This window comes from Petaurus breviceps, unplaced genomic scaffold (assembly GCF_028583685.1).
Source record: "Petaurus breviceps papuanus isolate PSGF00001 unplaced genomic scaffold, PetGlider_PUasm1.0 37, whole genome shotgun sequence".
Taxonomy (NCBI): Eukaryota; Metazoa; Chordata; class Mammalia; order Diprotodontia; family Petauridae; genus Petaurus; species Petaurus breviceps.
Genome location: NW_027186296.1, coordinates 25877064 through 25902456, shown reverse-complemented (window position 1 = coordinate 25902456; position 25393 = coordinate 25877064). Strand labels below are relative to the sequence as shown.

Sequence of the window (25393 nt, the reverse complement as noted above, 5' to 3'; positions counted from 1 at the left end):
GAGCACAGGAGTGCCATAACTAGATTTATAGACAGTGAAGATCAAGTATGGCAGAGTTATTAAAATGAATTGGGATGGAGTGGGGAGAGGCAAAACCTACTAGACTAGTGAATAGTCTAATCTAAATGTTATAGGAAGTTCTATATTGGAAGGGTGATAGTGGGAATGGAGAGGAGGATTTGGAAGTGAGAGATGTCACAGAGGTAAAACCAACAAGCCCAGATAACTGAGAATGGAGTCAAAGATAACACCAAGGCTTTGAACATAAAGACTGGGTGAATGGTAGTATGTATCACTGAGAGAAAGCAAAGTCAGAAAATATGTTTAAAGGAAGAAGTATAAGCTTAATTTTAGACCTTTGAAGTGTTAGCAGGTCATCTAGGTAGAGATGTATCATAGATACCATACATATTTAGAATCTGGGGCAGCTAGGTGGTACAGTGGATAGAGTGCCAAGCCTGTAGTCAGGAAGACTTCAGTTCATATCTAGCTTCAGATACTTACTTGCTATGTGACTCCCGGCAAGTCACTTAACCTTGTTTTTGCCTCAGTTTCCTCTTCTACAGATTGAGTTGGAGAAGGGAATGGCAGTCCACTCTAGTATCTTGGACAAGGAATCCCCAAATGGGGTCATGAAATGTTGAACATGATAAAGCAACAAGATTTAGAATTTAAAAAGAGGTTAGGGCTTAGAGATATGGATTAGAGAATCAATCAGCTGTGGAGAGTTTATGTTTGAAGTCAAGGTAGAAACTGAGGTCAGCAAGTAGAGAGAAAAGAAGGCTAAGAATGGACTTGGGGAACATTTAAAGAGAAGGAATGAGGGCTAAGAAGTGAAGTAATGGTGTCATAGAAAACGGGGGCAGTGAGAATGGTCAGACAGAGAAGGGAAGAATGATTATTTGTATTGAATGCTAGTTCAAGGTCCAGGAGTATAAGGGTGAAAAAAGGCCATAAATTTGGCACTGGTGAGCTTTAGGATTATAGTTTCGGTAGATTGGTAGATACAGAAGTTAGTTTTACAAAGGTCTGAGAAGAGAGTAGGTGGAGAGGGAGTGGGCAAACTGCTTTTTCAAGAAGTTTAACTACAAAGGGGAGAAGAGAGATGGAATAACAAGAATGAGGAAAGAAACTTTTAAAATATTTTGGTTTATTTGTTTGTTTGTTTTTTTAGAGTTAGGGAGACCTGAGCATTTTTATTTTTGAAGCAGATGGGAACAAACCAGGGAAGAGGAGACGGGATTGAAGTTGAGTGAGAGAGCAGCAGTGCTTGTTGGAATGGGGGTCTGGAGGAGGGGAGGGGTGAGAAGCTAAGGCACAGGTAAAGGGCATTAGACTTAGCAGTAAGCACAGGATCCCAGTTCCCCTGGGAAGGTAGGAGAGAATGGGTGATGAATAGACTGAGAAATTTGAGGTGGGGAAAGGGAGCTGAGAGAACTCCTTCGGATGGATTTTATCTTCTCAGTCAAGTTGGAGGCAGTTAGTTACCTGCCTCCCAGTAATATGTGGGGGATAGCTGGGCCTTTGAAAAAGGATTAAGCAGTTTTTGTGGGGAGTGAAAGAGGGAATTTGAAAGAGTAGAATAAAACTATTGCCAACATACCATAAATTTGTATTAGATTTTTTGTTGTTCAGTCATCTTTCAGTCATGTCTGACTCTTCATGACTCCATTTGGGGTTTTCTTGGCAAAGTTACTGGAGTAGTTGCCATTTCCTTCTCCACATCATTTTTTTTAAAGGAATTGGGGTTAAGTAACTTGCTCAAGGTTACACGGCCAGTTATTTCTGGGTGTGGTGGTAAGTATCTGAGCCTGGATTCGATCCCAGGTCATCCCAACTCTGGGGCCGGTGCTCTTACTCACTGAGCCACCTGGCTGCCCCTAAGCAATTGTGGTTAAGTAACTTGCTCAAGGTTATACAGCCAGGTGTTTCTGGGTTGGTGCTAAGTGTCTGAGCCCAGATTCGATTCCATCTCATCCCGACTCTGGGGCTGGTACTCTTACTCACTGTGCTACCTGGCCACCCCAATTTGTGAGATGCAGCAAAGGCAGTGGGTTTTTTTTTTTGCTTTTTGGAGGGCAATTGGGGTTAAGTGACTTGCCCAAGGTCACGTGGCTAGTTTTTGCATTAAGTGTCTGAGGCCAAATTTGAACTCAGGTCCTCCTGACTCCAGGATCAGTGCTGTACTCACTGTGCCACCTAACCGCCCTTCTCCAACTCATTTTTACAAAAAAGGAAACTTTAGGCAGATAAGGCTAAGTGACTTGTCCAGGGTCACATAACAAGAAAAAAGCCAGATCTGAACTCAGGAAGATGAGTCTTCCCTCTAGTCCTGAAATTCTATCCACTGTACCAGTTAGCTATCCTGTGCCACCTAGCACAGGATTTATTTTTATTAAGATTGAGATACCTTGGATACCCAAATGGAGGGGTCAGTTTCCTTGGCCCGAATTCTGAGCCTTTCCTATAGTCTATAGATGCCATTTAGTAGGATCTTCCATGATTGCTTATATAACTGAGGCAAGGGGAACCAGAATCCTTGAAGCTTTCAAGGTTCAAATTACCCTCCCCTTCCTTGTGTTAATACTGTCAGCATTTGAGGGGGAGTGAGGAAGGATCCAAAAGATCCCACTACTATATAGGTAGAACTAGGTAACATATCTAGGATGTGGTTAGTAGAGGAAGTGGGGAAGGGGGAAGGAGAAGTGATAACTCCTTATTAGAAGAGCCCTGACTTGGCAGTTCCTCATTTGTATTGTTAAATTAGGAAAATCAGTGCAAACTGTTCAGATGTCCATTTATTGGCTGGTTTCATAAATTCACAATTTTGCTGAGTAGATTGCTTATTGGACATACCTTGAACAGATCACTTATCTTGCCTCTTTGGATCTCAGTTTCTTAATTTGTCAAATAAAGGGTTTGGGCTAAATTATCTCTATGGGATTTCTAGTTCTAAAAGTCAATTTGTCTCTGACCTGTATTCTCTTTGTCACAAGGTATTCATAAATGTATACATTTAATGAAATATTCTGGTATCCAAAAATAACCTAAAGTGTTTTCCTTTTAGGGAATAATTAAAAATGAGCAAGATGTTGATATGCTTGGCGATGCCTTTAGGAAAGCGTATCTGAAAAGTGACACACCGTTAGGAGACAGCTAATGTCATCAAGAGTTGGATTGCTTTATGTCACCACTAGATGTCAGCCTGACTTCTGTATCAGTTTTGACAATCATTGTCTTGGTTAGAATCCTTCAAACTTTTGGATTTTTTAAACCATTATATAGTATCTGACAATTCCCATGCATCCAGTACATAAGACAATACAATTTTGTCTTCTTTGTCAATAAATTATTGAAAAAAAGATTATACTGAACATCTCATTTTACTCTTAAGATTTTTATTTTTTATTAAATAATTAACAAAACACTTGGAAACTAAGCACAATTGCTTTTTAAATTCACAAGTGATTTCTAAGGAGGAATAAACTATTTCAGCTAAGATATGGTCAGTATTCATGGGGGAGGGAAGGGAATACATATTCACAAAAACAATACATTGACAAAATGCTTTTATTTTCTTAAAAGTCATCCAAAATAAAGTGAAAACTGTCATTTATCTGATTTAGGCAGAATTTATTCTAGCTATTCAGTAGAATGTCTTTTTATAAAATATTTACTTATAATTGTATCAAAAAGCATATTCACTAAAATTTTAATGTTTACCAAAATGAAATGTTAAAACATTTCAGCTAAGGATCAGGTTATCTATACCTGATTATTATGTTGCTGTACAAAAGAACCTTATGTGATGCCTCATCTTAGTTATGGAGGTGACCCTATACCTGCAGGTTGCCAACTGTGGCTACTACTATTGATTAAGACCCAACATTCCTCTAAGGTTAAGTGTTTGAAGAATAGGGTACATTGGGCTAAATAAGGAGTTATTATATTGTTATCATTGTATCACAACCCCTCATGAGCACACTTAACACCTCTGGGGCCTGATTTAAGTGCCATTTACACTTAAAGATGGAAACCTCTGGCACCTTACTCATTAAGGAACCACCTTCATCACCCAACTTTTATTAAACAGCTCTGGCCAAAGGTGACTTTGGGTCATCCACTCAGTAGCAACCAAGGTTCCCAAACAGGCAAGCAACTATTTTTCAAAAGTGGAATAGTGAGTGGTTGCATCAGGGAGTTTATAGCTCCAAAAGCATAATAGTCATTTCATAGAGCTACCTTCTGATGCCCAGGACCTGTGATGCCGGGTCCTCTCTAATGACAAGGTCAGGAATTATTACACTAATGCACATAACATCATTATTCTCTCAGTTGCCAGATACCATATACCTTCTTCACTGGCCATATCATGAGGAATTTGTATAAACACGTATTCCATCCTTCATTTATCTTACTAAGAATGAAATGTCTTTTACCTACCTAACCCAATATTGTTTAATATTAACTATACAGAATGGTTCAGACACCTGCAAGGGCTTCTGTTTACTCACAATGACCAGTGAGAAGCAACTGTACAGGCACTGATTCCCAGTCAGTGAACATGACTGTCCTCTGCAGTGTGTGGACATCCAGCCCTGTGTCCCACCCACAGGCAGCAGGGTTCCTACCACACCTCTTTCCTCTCCCCTCTCACTTTCCAGTACTATAGCTGAGAACAATAATCAACTCAACCATTTCTGTCAATAATTGCCCCATGACTTTTGTCACTATCTCTGGGATTTCGCTGACCAAAACACTTAATTCCTTGGTCACCACTACCTTATATGTGTTGTTTTCCCCTATTAGAATATAAACTACTTGAGGGAAGGGACGATTTTGCCTATATTTGTATCCTCAGTGCTTAGCACAAGTGTTAAGTCATACATTTATTCATATCCTTTGACCTCTTATCTATTAGTTCTTGGTCATATATTTGTATTAATTTACTAAATACCTTGGATAGCAGAACTTTATCAGAACTTTTTTTAATTTTATGCAGAGGCTCCCTGCTCCCCTCAGGTGTAAAGGGTACTTTTCCTGTCCTGGCTGCATTGATTTTGTTTTTGGAAGTTTTAAAATTTCATGTATAGCAACCCCTCTGGAGCTACTTCTCCAGCTCTACCTGAAATAGTGTGCCCTACAGTTTTCAGGAAGAAATTAAAACTATCTATAGTCAAATGAAAAAATGTTTCAAATCACTGTTGATTAGAGAAGTGAAAATGAAAACAACTCTGAGGTATCATCTCACACATCAGATTGGCTAATATGACAAAAAAGGAAAATAATAAATGGAGAAGATGCAGGAAAATTGGAACACTAATGTATTGTTATGGAGTTGTGAACTGATCCAACCATTCTGGAGAGTGATTTGGAACTATGCCCAAAGGGCTATAAAACTGCGCATTTCCTTTGATGCAGCAACACCACTGCTAGGTCTGTATCCCAGAGAGATATTAAAAAAGGGAAAAGGACCCACATATTCAAAAATATTTTTAGCAGCTCTTTTTGTGGTAGCAAAGAACTGGAAATTGAGGGGATGTCCACCAATTGGGAATGGCTGAACAAGCGTACCGTGTTTCCCCAATAATAAGACCTATCCCGAAAATAAGCCCTCCCCTTACTGTGTAAGATTCCTCTAAAATAAGCCCTCCCCCGAAAATAAGCCCTATTGAGATTGCTACTGTAGTGAAGGTGATCCCCTGCGCTACACGCTACATTACGGTACCCTCTGTATGCACCATCCCCCCCCCGTGAAACGCACGCCGCGCTCCGAGCTGCATCCAATCAGAGCTGCAGCAGTGAGCGCATCATCCTGTTCTTCCCCAGTGATTTGCTTATTGAATAAAGGTACATTTTTTTGTTCACATTTACCTGTTTATTAAAATTGCTGTCAATGTTCATTAAAATAAGCCCTCCCCTGAAAATAAGCCCTCTGGTGTTTTTCTGTCCAAAAAAATTAATAAGACAGTGTCTTATTATCGGGGAAACACGGTAGTATATGTGATGGAATACTGTTGTTCTTTTTTTTTTTTTAAAGCAATCGGGGTTAAGTAACTTGCTCAAGGTTACATGGCCAGTTATTTCTGGGTGTGGTGCTGAGTATCTGAGCCCGGATTTGATCCAGGTCATCCCAACACTGGAGCCAGTGCTCTTACTCGCTGAGCCACCTGGCCACCCCAATACTATTGTTCTATAAGAAGTTCTATAAGTAAGTATTTCAGAAAAACCTGGAAAGACTTATATGAACTGATGCTGAGTGAAGTGAGCAGAACCAAGAGAACATGGTACACAGTAACAACATTATGTGATGACCCACTTTGATAGACTTAACCTAGGGGTGGGAAACCTGTGAACTCTAGGCTAGTTCCCCACCCCTAGACTTAGTTCTTCTCAGCAATACAATGATCTAAGGCAATTCCAAAAGACTCATGATGGAAAATGCTATCGACATCCCGAGAACTATGGAGTCTGAATCCAAATCGAAGCACATTATTTTCTCTCTTTTTTTTTCTTTCTCCTGGTTTTTCCCTTTTGTTCTGATTCTTATTTCACAGCACGACTAAGGTAGAAGTATGTTTAATGAGATTGTACATGTATAGCCTTTATCAGATTGCATGCTGTCTTAAGGAAGGGGGAGGGGAGTGAGGAGGAAAATTTTGGCACTCGAAATCTTATAAAAGTGAATGTTGAAAACTAAAAACAGATTTTTTTTTTAAAGTGTACCCAAGAAGAAGGTTCTAGGACTAACATTGAGGGGCTGGGATTTTTAGCACTGTTACACAGGAGTGTTCAGATGGTATGCTTTTCTACTTCATATCAGCCAGTAACCTCACTTAGCTTTTAGGGAAAATATTTTGACTAAGGTGGTCTAGTAAAAATAGTTGGTACAAAATATTCCCCCAAAATCTTTAACAAAAAAAAAATCTCTGGGTAGTAAGGGTTCAGTCAACATATGAGTGTGACACAGATAACAGGGAACACATGTGACCAAAGGATAAATTCAATTCCTTGTTACTAGAAGCCCTTTATTTCCTTTGGGTAGCTCTTATGAATCTCCCCATTGGTGTAGCTCTGCTGGGCTCCAAAGTTTAGTCCCTTTAGAGTCCATGGTTAGCATTCTCTCCACCATGAGGGGTCGAACACTCCCATGAAACTACTTCCTCCCTCGAGTGGCTATCTTTCTGTATCCATCTGTGTCTGTCTGTCCACGTGTGTCCTCAGTATGTGTGTCTATGCCATGTTGAATACGTTGTCTCTTACTGATTTGGTCTTTTTCAGATAACATGGGCCATAGCAATGATTGTGGGGTGAGGGGGGAAGCATGTAAATCTCCCCTCTAGGCTCACTCTCCTAGTCTCTTGGGGCCTTCTGGTTAGGAGAAATAAACTGCCTCTTTAAGGTACCTCTGGGCCTGGAGTCCTCCACTATTTGACTGGATTATCATTGGACATGAAGTCTTTGTAAATAGAATAAGGAACATTTCTAATTCTCTTTGACAATCACAAGATGTTTCCTGTGTGGCACCATCTGTTTTCATACAGCGATCTAAGCACTGTAATTCTCTCCAATTCAGGACATTTACACCTAGCCTACACTTTTGATGAATTCAGTAAAGGTATATGGATCTTCTGAGATTAACTGGGGTGGGGAACTTTACCCTTACTCATATAACCAGAAATGTTTCATCTTTTATGATGACTTCAGTCCATGTTTGGTTGACTTTTTCAGACATGGTTATGGTCAAGTGAAGGTCCTTCCTTTTTTTTTTTTTTTAAGATATGACCTATTAGATTACGTATCCATTTGGAATGTATCATGTGGAGTAAATTGCAGCTCTAGATTTGTTTTGTTCAAAACTGCTTTCCAATTTTTCCAGAACTTCAGTCTTTCTTCCAAGTAGTTTATGCTTTTGTGATTATCAAACATGGGGCTATGAAGATTGTTTCTGAGCCTTACTTAGCTCATATGTTCCATGGGTCTACTTTTCTGTTTTTTTAACCAGTAGTAAATCATCCTTATGATTACTGATTTATAATAATAATCTGAGGTCTTGATGTGTACTATTTCCCCTTATTTTCATTATTTCCCTTTCAATTCTGTACCTCTTGCTTTCTCAAGGTGAATTTTATTTTGTCTGACTCTACAGAGTATACTCTTAGTAGACTGATATAATTCTAAATTTTGCAAATTAACTTAGGTTCATCAGTTATATTATTACAGTCCAACAATGATCAATTAAAATTCTACTCATTATTTATCTTCCTTTGTTTCTATAAAGTGCTTTCTAGTTCTATTTGTCTTGAGTGTCTTGATTGATTACTAGATATTTTATATATTTTGCAGGTTTTTGGGGATGGTATCTTACATAACCTGATTTTTGTTATTTCTGTATAGAAATTTATGGATTTACTTTATATTTCACGTTCTTCATTCTTAAACCTATTATATTTTTTGCTTAGTGTTGTCCTTACATTATTGCCAATAAAATATTTTTGATTGATTTCCTTTAAAAGCTGCCTTGCTGGGTGATGTGTTTCAAATTGGAGTTCTTCATGAGTTCATGATTTCATTAGGTTTCCCCCAGATAGCCTGCAATTCTGAAGGAGTAGTTAGCTATGTAAAGGTCACCTGTCGCTCAGGGGTCCCCAAAGGCCCTGGGTTCATGTAAACTGTGTGCAATCTGGGGAAGCCTAACTGCAGAGGCTTCACATTCTCCTTTTGTTTCTGACCCTACTCCAGAATCAACCACCAGAAAATTCTCTAAAACAAAGCTTAGTTTTATGACTTATGTTTAGATCTCCCTAAGTCCCATCACACAAAAATGTTCAATATGCGATATGGGTATAGGATTTTTAAAAGCTTTTATTTCACCCAACACAAAATGCATGTGAAGCAAAAGAGTCATAGGCACAGACGCAAGAAATATAAAACATTAAAAAACAAATAGAAGAAATGTAAAACACGCAAATAGAGGAGATTATACTCCCCTAGATGGTAGATACACTGCCATGTTCTTCTGCTACTAGTTGACACTGCTGTGGGGTGGGAAGGAGAGAGGAGAGGAAATTCTCTCCTCCACTATATTCTGGAAACTGCAGGAAAAGGGAACTAGGTGTGGACCACTGTAAAGTTCACTCTGAAGAGATCACAGAAAAAGCAATTCCTGTGAAAAAAAATCTGTTCTCCTGGACCTTAGACGACCATCAAGAAGCAGTCACAGTCATGGGGACCAATCAATGGAATTTACTGTGTCCTTTCACTAAGGAGCCATGGCTCCTCCGAAGTCTGGCTCTATGGAAGATGCTCCTCCCTTCTGACAAAGGCCTGTGCTCTATAATCTCATCAAATTAACTAGTAGCACTCATTCTCCTCATTACATAAACATAAGAAATTTATATTTTTATTGAGATGTTAAAATAGGTTAGAAATTCAAATAAGTGCTATAATTTGCAGATGGACTAACTTGAAGTTCATTGCTGAACTTCCATGAACTTCCTTGTAACTATTATAATTTAGAAATCAAGATGCTGAAAGAAAACTATCACTACTATCTTTAAGAGTTGAAAGGATCAGAATAAGCTAATGTGCCTAATGTCTCCGCATCTGTGAGCAATAACACAATCCTTAAAGTATATTTTATGCAGTGACAAATCTTTTCTGTGCTATGTAAATTTTGTGTAAAATAGCTAACTTAAAATCTAAGGGGACTTTAGAATTCTCTGTTTATCAGAAGCTATTATTTTTTGCATGTGAATTATGTAGCTTTTACAACAGTCCACCCATAAAATCCACTGTATTATTGAAAATATTTTAATATTCAAACTCACAAATAAAGTCAAATACTTTCAATTTATCAGGCACAGAATTTTTTTATAGGGAGGATTTTTTAGGGAAGTATTTGAGGTATTTTAAATTTATTTATTTCCCCATTCAAGTGCCTTCATAAATTCCTCTTCAGTGAAAGACAGCATCTTAGCAGCTTCAATATGCATCTGTTAAATAAACATTGTTTAATTTAGTAGTGATTAGGAATGAGTAGATCAGAGTAGTTTGAAATATGTGCAATTTTAAAATAAACCATTAATCATCATAGAAAGCAATTTTGAATTATGCTTTTAAAAATAAAAACTATATCCATAACTTTTAACTGAGAGGTCTCATTGCTAAAAATATACACACAACAGAAGTCAAAGAAAGAAAAAATGTTGTATATATACCAAAATACTCCTAGCAGCACTTTTTGTGGTAGCAAAGAACTGGAAAAAAACAATGCATACTTATCACATACGGAATGGATTTTGGTACACAAATATACAGAATATCACCATGCTGTAAGAAATAATATGAAGAATTCAGAGAAGCGGTACAGGAAGACAGGAACTGATCAAGGGTGAAGGAGAAGCAAGAAAGCAGTAAAGACAATGACTACAACTATAAATGAAAGCAATTCTATGTAATTATAATATAATCAAGGTTAGCCTGAAAAATTGATGAGAAAACTCAAAGGCAGGTAGGTAGTGCAGAAGACAGAGCTCTGGGCCTGGAGTCAGAAAGACCTGAGTTCAAATCTAGCCTTAAACATTTAGCTGTATGACTCTAGGAAACTCACTTAACCTGTTTGCCTGTATAATAACATTCACTTCTCAGAGTGAGGAGGATTAAATTTGATATCTGTAAAGCATTTAGCACAGTACCTGACACATTAGCAGGTATTTAATAAATGCTTGTTTCCTTCCCCCATTTCTTTGCAGAGGAGGGGAAGGGGACTATGGGTGTAGAGCATTGTTTACACTCAGATTTAATTTATTGTTGGTCAGTTTGCTAAATTGCTTTCACCCCCTCTTATTATAAAGTATACTCACTGAGTAGTGGGGGAGAGAGGGATATATTTGAAATAAACTTTATATAAAAATAAAAGACATCAATAAAAACAAAAATTATAAATAAAACCAAAAACATGTTCAATTGTGACTCTTCATGACCCTATTTGGGGTTTTCTTGTAGAGATCCTGGAATGGTTTGTCATTTCTTTCTCTAGATTATTTTATAGATAAGGAAACTGAGGAAAACAGGGTTAAGTGACTTGCTCAGGGTCATACAGCTAGAAAGCATCTGAGGCTAGATTTGAACTCAGCTCTTTCTGACTCCAGGCCTGGTATTCTACTCACTGGGCCACCTAGCTGTTCTAAAAAGTGACTAGAGATTTCCAATATCAGTGAGAAAAAAAATTACTTGCCCCTCACTTAAGACTGGCATTGATGAAGGAATTTATGTTTTTCTTACTCAGGATCATGTTATCTTAATTTTCCTTTAGAAAAATATAAGGATTATAGAAAACTACAATAGCTACAACTGGTGAGGAAAACTGTACCTAACTATATGATTTAAGTTGTGGCTCTCTTTGTTTCTTGCATAAGAAATAACTGCTTTACTCAAGTAAAAAAGAGTGAGAATAAGAAAGAAAACCCATACCACAAATTCCTAGGCTTATATTTTATATTCTAAACTAACTTTTAATTCCTCTTTAGGACATTAGGGTACAAAAAAGAATTATAAAAGACATACATTTAAAATCACAGAGTCCCTACTAATCTAAAGCAAAATATTAAAATTTAAAATAAAAAATATTTTTGATATACCAAGTAAACTTTATTTATTACTGAGATGGGAGGGGGGAAGAAGAAAAGCCACTATCTTCACCTTTTTTAATGGTTGATAAGAACTTGATCGAGTGAAAAGACCACTGCTCTAACTCAGAAAACCTGGCTTCAAGTTCCACTTTTATCACTTATTAGACATATGACCTTGGAAATAATTTATCCTTTTGAAATCTTAGTTTCCTTATTTGTAAAGTGATGGCATTAAGACACTAGATACTCTCTATGGCCCCTTCCAACTCTGACATATGATTCTATAGCATTTTGATTTTAACATCTAATATTTTAAAGGAAATAAGAAACCTCTGTAAAATAAGCCAAAAGATAACCAAAGTTGGCTATGCTTAGATTCTGGGGAAATCCCTAAACCCAACCCTCTAAATAACACCAACAGCCTCTAGTCCAGCCTGATGAATCTATGTGCTATCCCCTGAGACTCTCCTTGATTTCCACTGAACACTTTCAAGAATTTTCCACTGTGCTATCACTGTTTTTTTTTTCCCCAAGAAGCCTTCCCTGATAAACTAAGGTCTCTGTACTATTTTCATATTACCCCATTTTTATTCAGTGTTTAAGTGTTGATGTATTTAAAATATAATTTCTGTATGCTTCTGATTTTCCTCCCTACTAAAGTCCTACTCTAAAGCTTTGTTGTGGCATGGAGGTGACCCTGGGTTTTCAAAGGCTATGCCAGTGAAATACAGATTCTGGAAGGTCCTGCAAAACTGGAAAAGGCTTAAAATACCAGGCAGGTGATCAGTGATGTATCTGCCATCCAAGGGCCAGCCCAGGAGTTAAACTTGGAGAGGCTTGTCCCCAGGCTGGCATCTGGGTGGGTAATTACTTTGTCATAGGAATTTTCACAAATTATCCACTGAGTCATCCAAGCACTGATCTGCATTGGTGCAGAGAGTAGTCACAATGCCAAAGTTACAGATCCTTGAATTATTGAAATAAATCTCCTTAATAAAAAAAAAAACAACTCAGCTCTTTCTAACTATGAAAAACTATGAAAACTATGAAAATCCTTGACGTCTACACTATGTACTTTGGCATTATGCAATTATAGATTTAGAGTTAGAAGGGATCTTGGGCATCTAGTCCAAGCCCATTCCCAAGGGGAGAGAGAAGTGAAGTGACATGTCCCTGGCTAGTCACACAGATAGTGAGGATTCAAGCCTATAGCCTCTGAATACAAAGCAAAGACCTTTCCCACTACACTCTACCTTTTTCCTGCCATTAAAGATGAAAAGGTAGGAGGTCAGAAAGATTAAATGTAAAAAAAATGTACATAAAAATCTATTATTGTATCACTTCTATGAGGTTACTATTCATGTTACTATTTTAAAGAAAGTTATTGCTGTTTTTTTTAGTAGTGAAACAATTGAATAAAGGAAGAAAATAGATCTCTGAAGTACACTAGGATGATACATTTATTTTTCAATCAGTCAACAAACATTTAATGAGTGCTGAGGATGTATTTGGGTGCTGTAAAATTAAAAAGAACTTAACGTTGCCATTATAACATACCACTATCCACTAAATACATTTGAATTCAGAAAAACTGATGTTGCCCTTCCTGAATTTTTAGCATTCTGAATATATGAAGGAATTAGCTATCCACATATCTTAAATCAGTAACAATTAGATCAAATCCAAAAGTACAATAACACTTAATGCTGACTTGGACAAAGACTCAATTTTTAAAAGAGCATTTTTTTTTACTAGACAAAGTATTATGTAGAAGGACTTTGTAATGAAGAGATGAGAATTATCTGTCAGATCCAGCAGTGCTAACCCATGGTTACATAGGGGATAATGTCTGTACAATAATTTTTTTGAAAAGTTCATGTTAAGAAAGAAAAATTGCCCCCTGGGCATTGTTTTATACTGTTCTTTCTTTGTTAAAAAAAAAAAACAACAAAACCCCCCCCCAAAGCCAAAAAACCTTTCTCCATGTATAGTGAAAAGGTAAATTTTAGCCCAAACCCCTTGTAAATGATCATATCTTTCAAAAGAATGAGGTGCAAATTAAAGGAGGTTCTAGAAAAGCTTGTTCAAATGCACTAACAAGTTGCTTTCCCAAAGTTTGTTGCATAGGCCTAGGAATACACTTTGCCACGGAAGCAGTGCTGTTCTTTGGCCTCCATGTAGACCTTGCTATAGGCCATTCTACCATACCTGCCATATGCTCCCTTCTCGGGACCTGTTCAAATTCTTTCCTTCCTTCTTTGTTGCCTCCTCCACCCTGAAGCCTTCCCTGATCTGAACCTGAGCTAAAAGTACTGTCTCCTTACTCCAATTTCCCCAGAACACATTGTCTTCATTTTTTATTTTCCCCTCTCACATACCTCCTTGTCCCATATGCATCTGTGCACATGACAAATCTTCCCAGCAGACAGCACTTAGGGCAGACTATTGTTTCTCAATTTTCTATCCCTAGTGCATAGCACAGTGCCTCACATGTGACAAGTGCTTGACAAAAGATTTTTTTTACTGCTTTTTTGAATCTAAGTCTGTGATTTCATCAGTTTGTAGAAATTCTCTCCCACTTATGAGTGGCAAGTCATCTCTACCTTCTGGTTTTAGAGAGTTGCTTGGGACAATGAAGACTTTTTAAGTCTCATTGCCCATAGTCACACAGCTGCTCTGTCAGGGACAGAGTTCAAATTTAGCCTCAGACACTTGACACTTACTAGCTGTGTGACCTTGGGCAAATCACTTAACTCCAAATGCCTTGCTTCTAAAACAAAACAAAAACAAACAAATAAAAGAAATAAGGTCTTGACTCCAGGGATGGCCTCCTCTCCACTATGCTGCTCATACAGTGTTTTTAAGCTGAGGAGTGTCCACATTCATCTTTCATAACATTTAGTTCAATTTCATGCATATATCAAGGTACTCAGAGGCAACTGTTGGCACAATGGAAAGTGTTGGGCTTACAGTCAGGAAGACCTGAGTTCAAATCCAGCCCCATACACTTACTAGCTGTGTGGTCCTAAGCAAGCATGTGCCTCAGTTTCTTAAACTGTAAAATGAGGATAATAATAGTATCTACTTTACAAGGTTGTCATGAGGATCAAACAAAATATTTGTAAAAGATTTAGTTAAGCACAGTGCCTGGCACATCACAGATTCTATATAAATGCATATTCCCTCCCTCTCTAATCAAACATGACGACTATGATGATAAATGACTAGCTTTACAAAATCTGGTATGTGAAAATTACATTAAGAGAATTATAATCAGGTATCTAAAAGACAAAAAAAATTCTTCAGTGATAGAGAAAATGTTCTTAAAAGCATATACACAATCAGCTATATTATCTATGACTTAATTTTCGGAATAAGCTTACCTTTTGTCTTTTTAAAATGTCAATTAATTTAATCTGTTTTCTGAAACCTGTCATTAGCTCTCCTTTTTGTTTTTCTAGCTTCTTGTTTTCTGTTTTTAATTCTTCAATTTTCTTGTATTCTTCATTTGCTAAGTCCTATAACAGAACAGAAAAAATTAATTCCCTGATTTACTGATTTAAATGGAAGGAAACAAGCATTTAAGTTCCTACCAGGCATTCTGCTAAGGGCTTTACAAATCATATTTGATCCTTACAACAACTCTGGAAGGTAAGTGCTATGATTATCCTCATTTTACAGTTGAAGAAACTGAGGCAGACAGGTTAAATGACCTGCCTAGGGTCACATAGCTAGAAATGTCTGAGGCAACACTTTGCTCAAGTCTTTCTAACTCTTGGCCCAACACTCTGTCCACTTTACAACACAGCTATCCCCTACTTGACAAAGTACTTGAATGAAAAAAAAAATTGAAAGACTACCACTATATCTGAACCTAAAACCGGAAGTTTTAAAACAGTTCACTTGATTTTTAAGAATGTGATTCTCTTCTTTTTGATTTTTATATTTTACTTTTTTTTTGGAAAAGGGAAAGCATGGCAATTGGGGTTAAGTGACTTGCCCTGGGTCACACAACCAATTTTTTGTGTGTATTAAGTGTCTGAGGCTGGATTTGAACTCAGGTCCTCCTGACTCCAGGGCCAGTACTCTATTCACTGCGCCATCTAGCTGCTTCAAGAAATTTAATTCTTTAAAATGATCTCTTCATGTTAGCCATAATAAACGGAGAGGTTTTTTTTTTCACTCATTCATGTCAAGTCGTGTTATAACTATGTATAGGAATCCATACCCTATTATATGGTTATCTGAAAGTGGATAACCAATATTCATATATTAATAACAGTATTTATATACAAATCAATCCCAACATCATGAATTTTAACAAACAAGGTATTCTATTCTTGACAAACAGCATGACATCCTGGTTGGTGCATGTGATTTAAGCTGTTTTCACGGTACTGGTTGTTGTGAACTGAGCTCAATCCTTTGTTATTATGAGCATTTATTTGAAAGATACCTGATAAAAGACAGGGGTGTGGCCATGGAGCTGGGAAATGTCTCATCCATGGACCAAACTCTTAACCTAACTGTGGACTAGATATACGTATAAATATACTTAGGGATCAATTTTTAAGATATTTTAAAGAGGGGAAGATTGCAAACCACTTGAAATATTACAAAAGACAAACAACTGAGAAGACATCGATATTTCTATTTCTATTGAAGGCAACATCTTTCCAATCTTTCATGTTTGTGACTTTGGGAGTCATTCTTGACTCTTTGTTCTTCATCTGCCCCGCCCCCCGCTTTTTCCAACCGATTTTCAAGTTGATTCTGTCTCCCCATATCTATCACATCACAAAGTCACCACTGATTATCAATAGTCTAGCCTACTGCAATAGCCTAATTGGTCCTCCACTAGCCATTCCCTTTGCCAATCCATCTTCCACAAAGCTGCCAAACTGATATTCTCAAACCCTCTTTTCTATGAATATTTTTAGATCTTTGATAGATATAAGCATAGACATAGTTTTGTTCAATAATTTTCTGAGTATCAACAACAAGTAAGGATAAAATAGGAGGTCTGCTCGCCCATAGTACCTGCCAGTATAATGAAAGATATTCTATGCAAATTTCTAATGAAAGAGTGTTTCCTTCTAGATAGTGAAGCTTTATTTGAACTTATCAAGGGCTCTTCTTTGCAGACAGCATAATGCTGACTGTATCAAGCCCCAGAACACTTCCTGTATTACTCAGTGAGACAGACCCATGGCTACTCAAAAGAGATTGGTTTAGTAATCCACAAAGGAAAAAACTAAGAGGAGGGAGAATACATAGTATCTTGATTATGACTTGGATATTCTGGGCCCCCTTCTTTTCTCTTCCCTTCTCCCTCTACACTACTTCATTTGGTGATCTCATCAGCTCTCATGGATTTAGTTACCATCTCTATGCTGATGATTCAAAAGCCTGCCCCAACTTCTCTGCTGATCTCCAATCCCACATCTCCAAATGCCTTTTAGACATCTCAAATTGTATGTCAACTAGACGTGTCCAAAATGAAATTCATTATCTTTATCGTTCTCTTTCCTCCCAAATCTTCCCCATTCAACCCGACCTCCACCCTCCTACCTTTCCTATTACTATAGAGGGCAACACCACCCTCCCAGACCCTCAGGTATGTAACCTAGGAGGTAGCCTTGACACATCACCATGTCTCATCTCGCATATCTTGTTGAGACCTACTGATCTTGCCTTTGTAACAGCTCTCTAATACGTCACTTTCTCTCCTCTGACGCTGCCACCACTCTGGTATAGGTTTTCATCATTTCATCCCAGGATTACTACAGTAGCCAGCTGGTGGATATGCCTGCCTCAAGTATCTTCTCATCCTCCATTCAACCATCAAAATGGTTTTCCTAAAGTGAAGGTCTGACTCTGTCACACCCCTTCTTCTTCCCCCCATCCTCCATCTCAATTCCAGTGGCTCCCTATCATTCCAGCTTCAAATACAAAATCCACTGTTTGGCATTCAAAGCCCAATAACCTAGTTCAGGGGTGGGGAACCTTGAGGCCCTATGTGGCCCTTGAGGTCCTCAGGTGTGGCCTTTTGACTGAGTCCAAGTTTCACAGAAAAAAAATCCTTTATTAAGGGGATTTGTTCTGTGAAGTTTGGATTCCTTCAGAGGGCTGCACTTGAGGACCTAGAAGGCCACATGTGGCCTTGAGGTAGCAGGTTCCCCACCCCTGACCTAGCCCCACCCTACTTCTCTAGTCTTTTTACACATTAGTTTCTACCACATGCTCTTCAAACCAGTGACACTGACCTCCTGGCTGTTCCACAGATAAGACATTCTGTCTCTTGGCTGTGGACATTTTCTCTAACTGTCCCCCATAACCAGAATGCTCTCCCTCCTCATGTCCACCTATTGGCTTCCCTGGCTTTCTTTAAATTCCAACTAAAACCACATCTTCTACAGGCAGCTTTTCCCAATCCCTCTTAATTCTGGTGCCTTTCATCACTTTAATTATATCCCATTTGTCTTGTAAATAGTTTGTACATTTTTGTTTGCTTGTTGTCTCCTCCATTAGACTGTGAGCTCCTGGAAGATTCTTTTGCCTTTTTGTGTAACCTGAACTTAGCACAGTGCCTGGGCCTGGCACATGGTAGGCATTTAATGTTTATCGACTGATTGATTAGATGGACGGACCATTAACTAAGTTATAGTCTATTAGTACATATAGACAATGAAATAAATGGTCCCCAAATGCTGCACTCCAAATGCAGTAAGATGAAGTGCACTTGAAAAAAATGTTCTATACTTTCACCTTGAATTTTTTTCTTTTATTACAACTTTTATTTATATTAGACTTTTATTACTATTACTGTTAGCATTTCTAGTACTACAGAAACTAAATAAATACTGGAGAGAGGGGGCAACCCTGCTTAATCCTAATGCTTTTGGAGGGAAAAACAGAGATATCTGTATTGAGAAATTCCAAGTTTTCCTTTTGAAAACAGTATAACTGAGTAGACTATTCTTTGAATAAAGAAACAAAATTGAAAACCAAAAGGCTATTGACCTGGAAAAAAAAAACAACTAAGTTATATTCTTCAAAGGAAAAAAAAAACATACTAATCAGTTCCAAAATGGGACAGGAAAACCAAATTACCAAAATATAAATGAGAAGAGGGAATTAATAACAAATTGAGAGAAAATCAAGAAAATTATCAGAAACTGCATACTCTATTATATACCAAAAATAATGAAAAAAAAATAGATGATTTCCAAATATATAGACTCTTTTTTTTTTTTGCCTTTTGGAGGGCAATTGGGGTTAAGTAACTTGCCCAAGGTTACACGGCTAGTTTTTTTGTGTGGGTGTTAAGTGTCTGAGGCCGGAACCGAACTTGGGTCCTCCTGACTCCAGGACTGGTGCTTTACTCATTGCGCCACCTAGCTGTCCCTATATATAGACTCTTAAGGAAAAAAATACTGATTCAAATGGATTTACAAGTAAATTATAGTAAATATATAAAAGAACACATAACTCTATATATTTTAGAGTAATTAATAAAAAAGACACCATATGAAATACCTTTTCTGAGACAAATATGGTTCTCTGACCCAATTTAGGGAAAGAGAGCAGAGAAAAAGAACTACAGATCAATATATAACAAATAGTACTAAGTATTATAGTATTAAGCATAACTTTTTTTTGAAACAGTAAATGAAATATTAGCAAAGAGGCTAGAGCAATATTTTCATAAAATTACTTACTATGGTAACATGCTTTCGTGGCAGGAAGTAATAGTTTGGGGTCATTGAAAGCACTGCACAATTTCCCAAATGAAAGCCAGCCTGTTCTCTTGCTCCTATCCAATTCTGGTTCTTTATTCCTCTTTAGAACCTGCCCAACATATATATCTATATCTATAGATATTTACATATACATAGATAGATAGATATACATATACATACAGATATATACTTTTTTAAATATATCAGTGGGTTAGTCACCTAACTACATTATTTTATCTGGATAACAGGCATTCATAGGATGACATATTTAGAGGCCATCCAGTCTAACCCCCTCATTTTACAAATAAGGAAACAAGTGAAATGACTTATCCAAAGTCACAGAGGTAGTAACTAGCAGAGCCAGGGCTTGAACCTAGGCCTTCTATGTCCAAATTCTTGAAGCTCTTTCCTCCACCCCACAAGAAATGTCATCTACCTGTTTTGCCCTGTGTGGATTGTTAAATTGATCTTTTTGGGTAGTTATGGTTTTCACGGAGAAAGCCCTGTAGTGCTCTGGGGCTGATGTGATTGGCATACTGTCACTTACAAACAAGACCAATTGGAGGGCCTCACCACTTATTGTAAATCCTTCTTCTATCTGAACTTTGGGTAAGACATTTCCATGACAATGGCAAACACTCTTGGTGAGCATACATTACCCTCTTTTATGCCTCATTTGATAATGATAATCAGAAGCTTTGTTGAATGAAATTACCCTTGGTTGTTGAACTTGTCAAGGAATCTCATATGATCTTAACATGTGGCCAACATCCAGTTGGAAGAGGGCTTTCAAGGCTGCCGTTCTACTGATTGAATCTATTATACTAAAGGACTTTGTATTCTCTACCTCTTTCCTCTTTGCAAAGATATTGTAAATTACATTTTTTTTTTTTTTGGTAATTCTGTTTGGTTCTTGTTAGATCCAACATCTTTTGATTCTCTTCTTCAAGAAAACTTTCTTCTTATATGAGTGACACTTCCAAGTATTCTACAAATGCTTGGCCTCTTTCATTCCTTAACCCCAGACTGTTTTCCAATATATTTTTCATCATCCTTCCTTTCACACTGAAGTCAACAAGCATCAAAATATATGTTGATAAGTTGTGATGAATCTCATTTTTTAATCAAATTTCCCTACTTCTGAGTTATTCCATAGGTTTAAATGCATAAAATGCAGTTATCTTGCTGATAGTCTTTTATACTCATTTTCACAGTGAGCACTTTAAGATGAGAGGCCCTCTTAAAGTACACAAAACAATACTGTACTGACTTTATATTCATTTTTAAATTTACTTTTTATGTGTACATGTTATTTACTCCAAAGTAGAATGTAAGCTCTTCGAGGGCAGGGTCTGTTTCATTTTCATCTTTTTTTTTCACTGCCTAGTATAATGCCTGGCTTATAGCAGATACTTAATAATGCTTGAATGAATTCTGAATTCCGAATAAAATCTCCTAATGTCATACTATAATAGACTCCATACCGTAGGAATTAATTCCCTACCTATAGATATTACATTTTCCCAATTACAGCCTAATGACTATACTGAGTTATATATATATGTATTTTTTTTTTGCTGTTTTAGAGGGGGAAGGTAGGGCAATTGGGGTTAAGTGACTTGCCCAAGGTCACACAGCTAGTAAGTGTTACATGTCTGAGGCCACATTTGAACTCAGGTCCTCCTGACTCCACGGCTTGTGCTCTATACACTGCGCCACCTAGCTGCCCCTATACTGGGTTTTAAAACCAGCACTTTATTATTGGCTTAAATTAGCTTGTTCTTGGGCCACCATGACTCTCAAGTCCTTTTTTTCTATGGTGGCCTATATATCATTTCCCACTAATTAGCCATAAATGCTCTACAAACTCATCTACTAAGAAAGAAAGGGATTATAATCTCCCTTTGTAGAGAGCATACACACTGACAAAATAACAGATCCTTGAACCATTCAATTGTATCTGACAGTTAAGAATTCCAACTGTCTTGGGTATGCAAATATAGATAGATAGTAATAGGTATGGCCTAAGCCACTGATCAAAGATGGCTTGTAACAATGAGAAAAGTCTGAGAAAAGACAACATATAAAATGTCACAGTGGAGTTCTACTTACAAAGATCTAATTTTTCATAATTAAGTATATATTTGCTCCCTATTAAATATATCTCAGGAACATAATGTTGGACCATTGATCAAGGTCACTTTCAATTTTAGTTCTATTTTTCAAGATGTTACTAATTATACCCAATTCTTTGTCAACTGCAAATATAATTAAAATATTCTAGGTTCCATCCTCTATGGCATTGGTAAAATATTAAATTGGAGAAGGACAGACAGGTAGCAGACTCCAGGAGTCTCTCCAGCTTGACATAGAGACTATTTAGGGGATACGACCCTCTGAACTACTGGGTAGCCACCACACTGTGGTACAATTCTAGATATGTAATTATAATTTTTCTTTGATATTTGGAAATATACATGGATTGTATCAATGTGTATACTTCCTGCACCAGTGCAGATTATACTTCAGCATGTATAATTCTTGGCCAGGTTTTCCCATAAATCTTCTGTATGGCAGCTATTTGACATACCAGAGGCTTCCCCTTTCCTCAGTACCTCTTAATGACTGATAAGCTATTTAGGTTGTCTGTCTGCTGTCTCTCTGGCTATAGGACCAGTACACCAATTTTTCTGTTTGCAAACTGTTCAGATGTCTCCTTTGCCACTTCCCGCACATGTTATTGGCAAGATGCCTTAACACAGTTTATACTTATATCATGTGTCTTCACTGACCTTTGTGTTATTTATCATTTCACTTGTAGTTAGATTATTGCTTTTTAAACATGAATATACTTGTTATGTAGGAGAGAGCATTTTACTTTAAATTTAAAATTTCTAAGAGTATGTTTTACTTGTCTATTCTACATAAAAGATAACAATGCTGGGTAGCTAGGTGACACAGTGAATAGAGCACTGGCCCTGGAGTCAGGAGGACATGAGTTCAGATCCGACCTCAGACACTTGACACTTACTAGCTGTGTGACCTTGGGCAAGTCACTTAACCCCAATTGCCCTACTTTCCCCCCTCCAAAAAGCAAAAAAAAAAAAAAGATAGAAATGCTAATGAAGGTGATTATCACCAAAACTATTACATTTTTACCATACCTTGTTACTCTGCTTTAATTTACTTAATTCCAGTTTATACTTCTCTACATCTTCAAGAGCTCTATTCAAGCGAACTTCTATGGCACTTTGACTAGATGAAGCCTGTTTTTGTAGTTTCTTTCTGTTGTCTAATTCCTATAGGATAAACCAATAAAAGAATAGAATATGAATAACAAATGAAATGCTCTTTTGCTTATTTGACTCATTTTATATTTCACTATTCCCTTATCTCATCCTTTACCTTAGGAAAAAAGTAGATGGCTATGTCTACAAAGGCCCCAGGCAATAAAGGAGTAAAGAAACTTGGTACATGAATGTGGTTAAGGAAACACATACTAAAATATGTGAATATACAATAATAAAATAGCCTTTCCATAACATTTTGTTGAGACAACTTGTGTCTTTTAGTATATAAATACTTTCAAATACTTATACAATGTTATACATTGTCATCTGTGCCTTCTAAAAGCAGCTGTTTTTAGTCGTTTGAGGAAGCTATTAAAACTACAAATTAGAAACAAACAAAAATTTCAGAATAAAACACACACAAAATGTCCCCAGAAAACCACAGAGGCAAGAGGCATTGTGTGAAGTGTGTTATTTGCAAAGATTCCAGGAAATACGTACTTTCTCCATTAACACAGTGGGGAAATCCCAATTCTAAATGGAAAATACCAACCTACATGGCAATTTCCCAAACATTTGTGTCTGAACTTGAAATTCATAATTGGCTGCTTAGTACTGGTGTTGACTAAATATTTCCACTTAAGCTATTATGATCCCCAAAAAGTGCTAACATGGTATGCAACCAGATAGCTGTCATTCTCCTATACTTTACTCAGGGAATAAAAGAAACAGAGAAAGAAAAAAAAGGTTAGAATGACACCTTTTGATAGTTTGCCTCTTAGATTTACTTTAGGGTGATTTTGGTTTTTTGGGGGGTTCTGTTTTAGTTTAAATGACTTGCAGAACACATTTTAGGATAGAATTTGATAGATTATTTTGATCCTAATGAATTAGAGGAATTTGATTATATTATCCAGATTTGATTTGTTAATTTTTTGCTAAACACTAGTTTTTTAAGTTTTTGCTTCTGATCAGTCCAAATGGCAGCATCTCATTTGTTTACTTGGCTTTTGTAGTAATATTTTCCAGGAAAAAAATACTGTGAATTATAAGTAGTTAATACATAACTGTATCATATGCTGATCTGTGACTGTTGGCAATGCCAATCTAGGATGAACAGAGAAAAAAAATAAAGTTTTATTTACTATAAATAAAAAAAGAATGACACTGGTTACTGGTAGGAAATGTAAAGATTAAGTAATTCAGATAAATACCAGTGAAGTGCTCTCAGAATTGAACCTTCTCCTTGTAATAAAGAAAAATAAAAAACAATCGATAAAATGACAAAGTTTGACCATGAATGCAACTTTCTGCTTATGTGTTTTCCCACCTTTCTACTGAGAGGAAGGAAAAATTTTAAATAATTTTTAATAATCTTTTCTATAGCTTTCCTTAATTATCTTTTTATTTATATTACCTAAAGTCATGCATATTGTTCTCCTGGTTCTAAAGTAACATGGATGTTACAGAGGAGTCACAGAACCAAAGTGTTTTTTTCCAGTAGTTCTCTGGACCATAGAACACTCAAAACTAGATGGTTTTACTATAAAGTACAGCACAACAGAAAGAGCATTTGACATGGACCCAGAGGACATGAATTCAAATCTTAAGGCACTTCAACTGTCTGACTTCAGTTTTCTCACTGGCAGATTGAGGGACTTGGACTAAATCATAATAGGTATAAATAATCACAAATTTTTAGAGCTGAAAGGAACCCCAATGGCCATCTATTGTAACATACCCAACAAGTGGTCATTTATTTATTTTTAAGCAATTGGGGTTAAGTAACTTGCTCAAGGTTACACAGCCAGTTTGTTGTTTTTTTGTTTGTTTGTGTGTATGTGTGTGTGTGTGTGTGTGTGTGTGTGTGTGTGTGTGTTAAGTAATGAGGCCGGGACCGATCTCAGGTCTTCCCAACTCAGGGGCCAGCGCTACTACTCACTGCACCACCTAGCTGCCCCAACAAGTGGTCATTTAGTCTCTGCTGAAGACCTCTAAAGACGGAGGGGCCATACACTCCTGAGTCAGTCCAATCTACTTTTGGATAGCTCTCACTGGAGGCATCAAGACTAAATTTGCTTTTTTGCATCTTCTACCCTTTGTTCATAAATAATGTCATCTAGGCTTGGAATAGGCCTAATCTTCTTCCACATGTCACCCCTTTGAATAACATGTTCCCCTTGAGCCTTCTTTTCTCCAAGATAAACATCTCCAGATCCTTCAACTAATTGTCATATACAGTGGGCTCAAGACCCTTCACTATCTTGGATGCTGTACTTTAGGTGCTCTCCAACTTAATCAATGTCTTCCTTAAAACATGGCACCCAGAACTAAACACAGTACTCCAGATGTGGTCTCCCCAATGCAGAATATAAAAGGACTACATCACCAGCTTGTTCCTAAAAATTATTTCTCTCTTAATGGTGTCCAAGATCACATTAGCTTTTTTAGCTGCAGATTGATATTGAGCTTACAGAACCCCCAGATCTTTAACAAAGTTGTCTAACTATGTTTCCCCTATCCTATACTTGTGAAGTTGATTTTTATCCCTTTAAATATATCCCTACTGAAGTTCATCTTGTTTTTTAAATAACTTTATTTTGCCCCAGTTACATGTAAAAACAATTTTTAACATTCACTATTTTTTTAAGTTTTCAGTTCCAAATTCTATCCCCTTCTCCCTTTCCTCCCCCCTCCATGAGACAGTAAGCAATCTGATATAGGTTAT

At 37.0% G+C, this 25393-nt stretch overlaps 2 protein-coding genes across 6 annotated transcripts in view; one reads left to right on the top strand and one right to left on the bottom strand.

Moving 5' to 3' along the window:
* Window positions 1-3499, top strand: part of MNS1 (meiosis specific nuclear structural 1) — a 36188-nt gene extending 32689 nt beyond the window's left edge. For both annotated transcript variants that reach the window (XM_069098120.1, XM_069098119.1), the window contains one exon: window positions 3068-3499. In XM_069098120.1, the coding sequence (XP_068954221.1) occupies window positions 3068-3160 (93 nt within the window). In that variant the 3' untranslated portion in view covers window positions 3161-3499. The remainder of the gene's footprint in view (window positions 1-3067) is intronic.
* A 5359-nt stretch (window positions 3500-8858) lies between these two features.
* The window catches only part of TEX9 (testis expressed 9), a 73555-nt gene continuing 57020 nt past the window's right edge, over window positions 8859-25393 (bottom strand). For 3 of the 4 annotated variants that reach the window (XM_069098117.1, XM_069098115.1, XM_069098118.1), the window contains 3 exons: window positions 22540-22674; window positions 15017-15151; window positions 8859-9995 (listed from right to left, as the gene is read on the bottom strand). In XM_069098117.1, the coding sequence (XP_068954218.1) occupies window positions 9918-9995; window positions 15017-15151; window positions 22540-22674 (348 nt within the window). In that variant the 3' untranslated portion in view covers window positions 8859-9917. The remainder of the gene's footprint in view (window positions 9996-15016; window positions 15152-22539; window positions 22675-25393) is intronic. The other variant, XM_069098116.1, reaches the window with a different exon arrangement.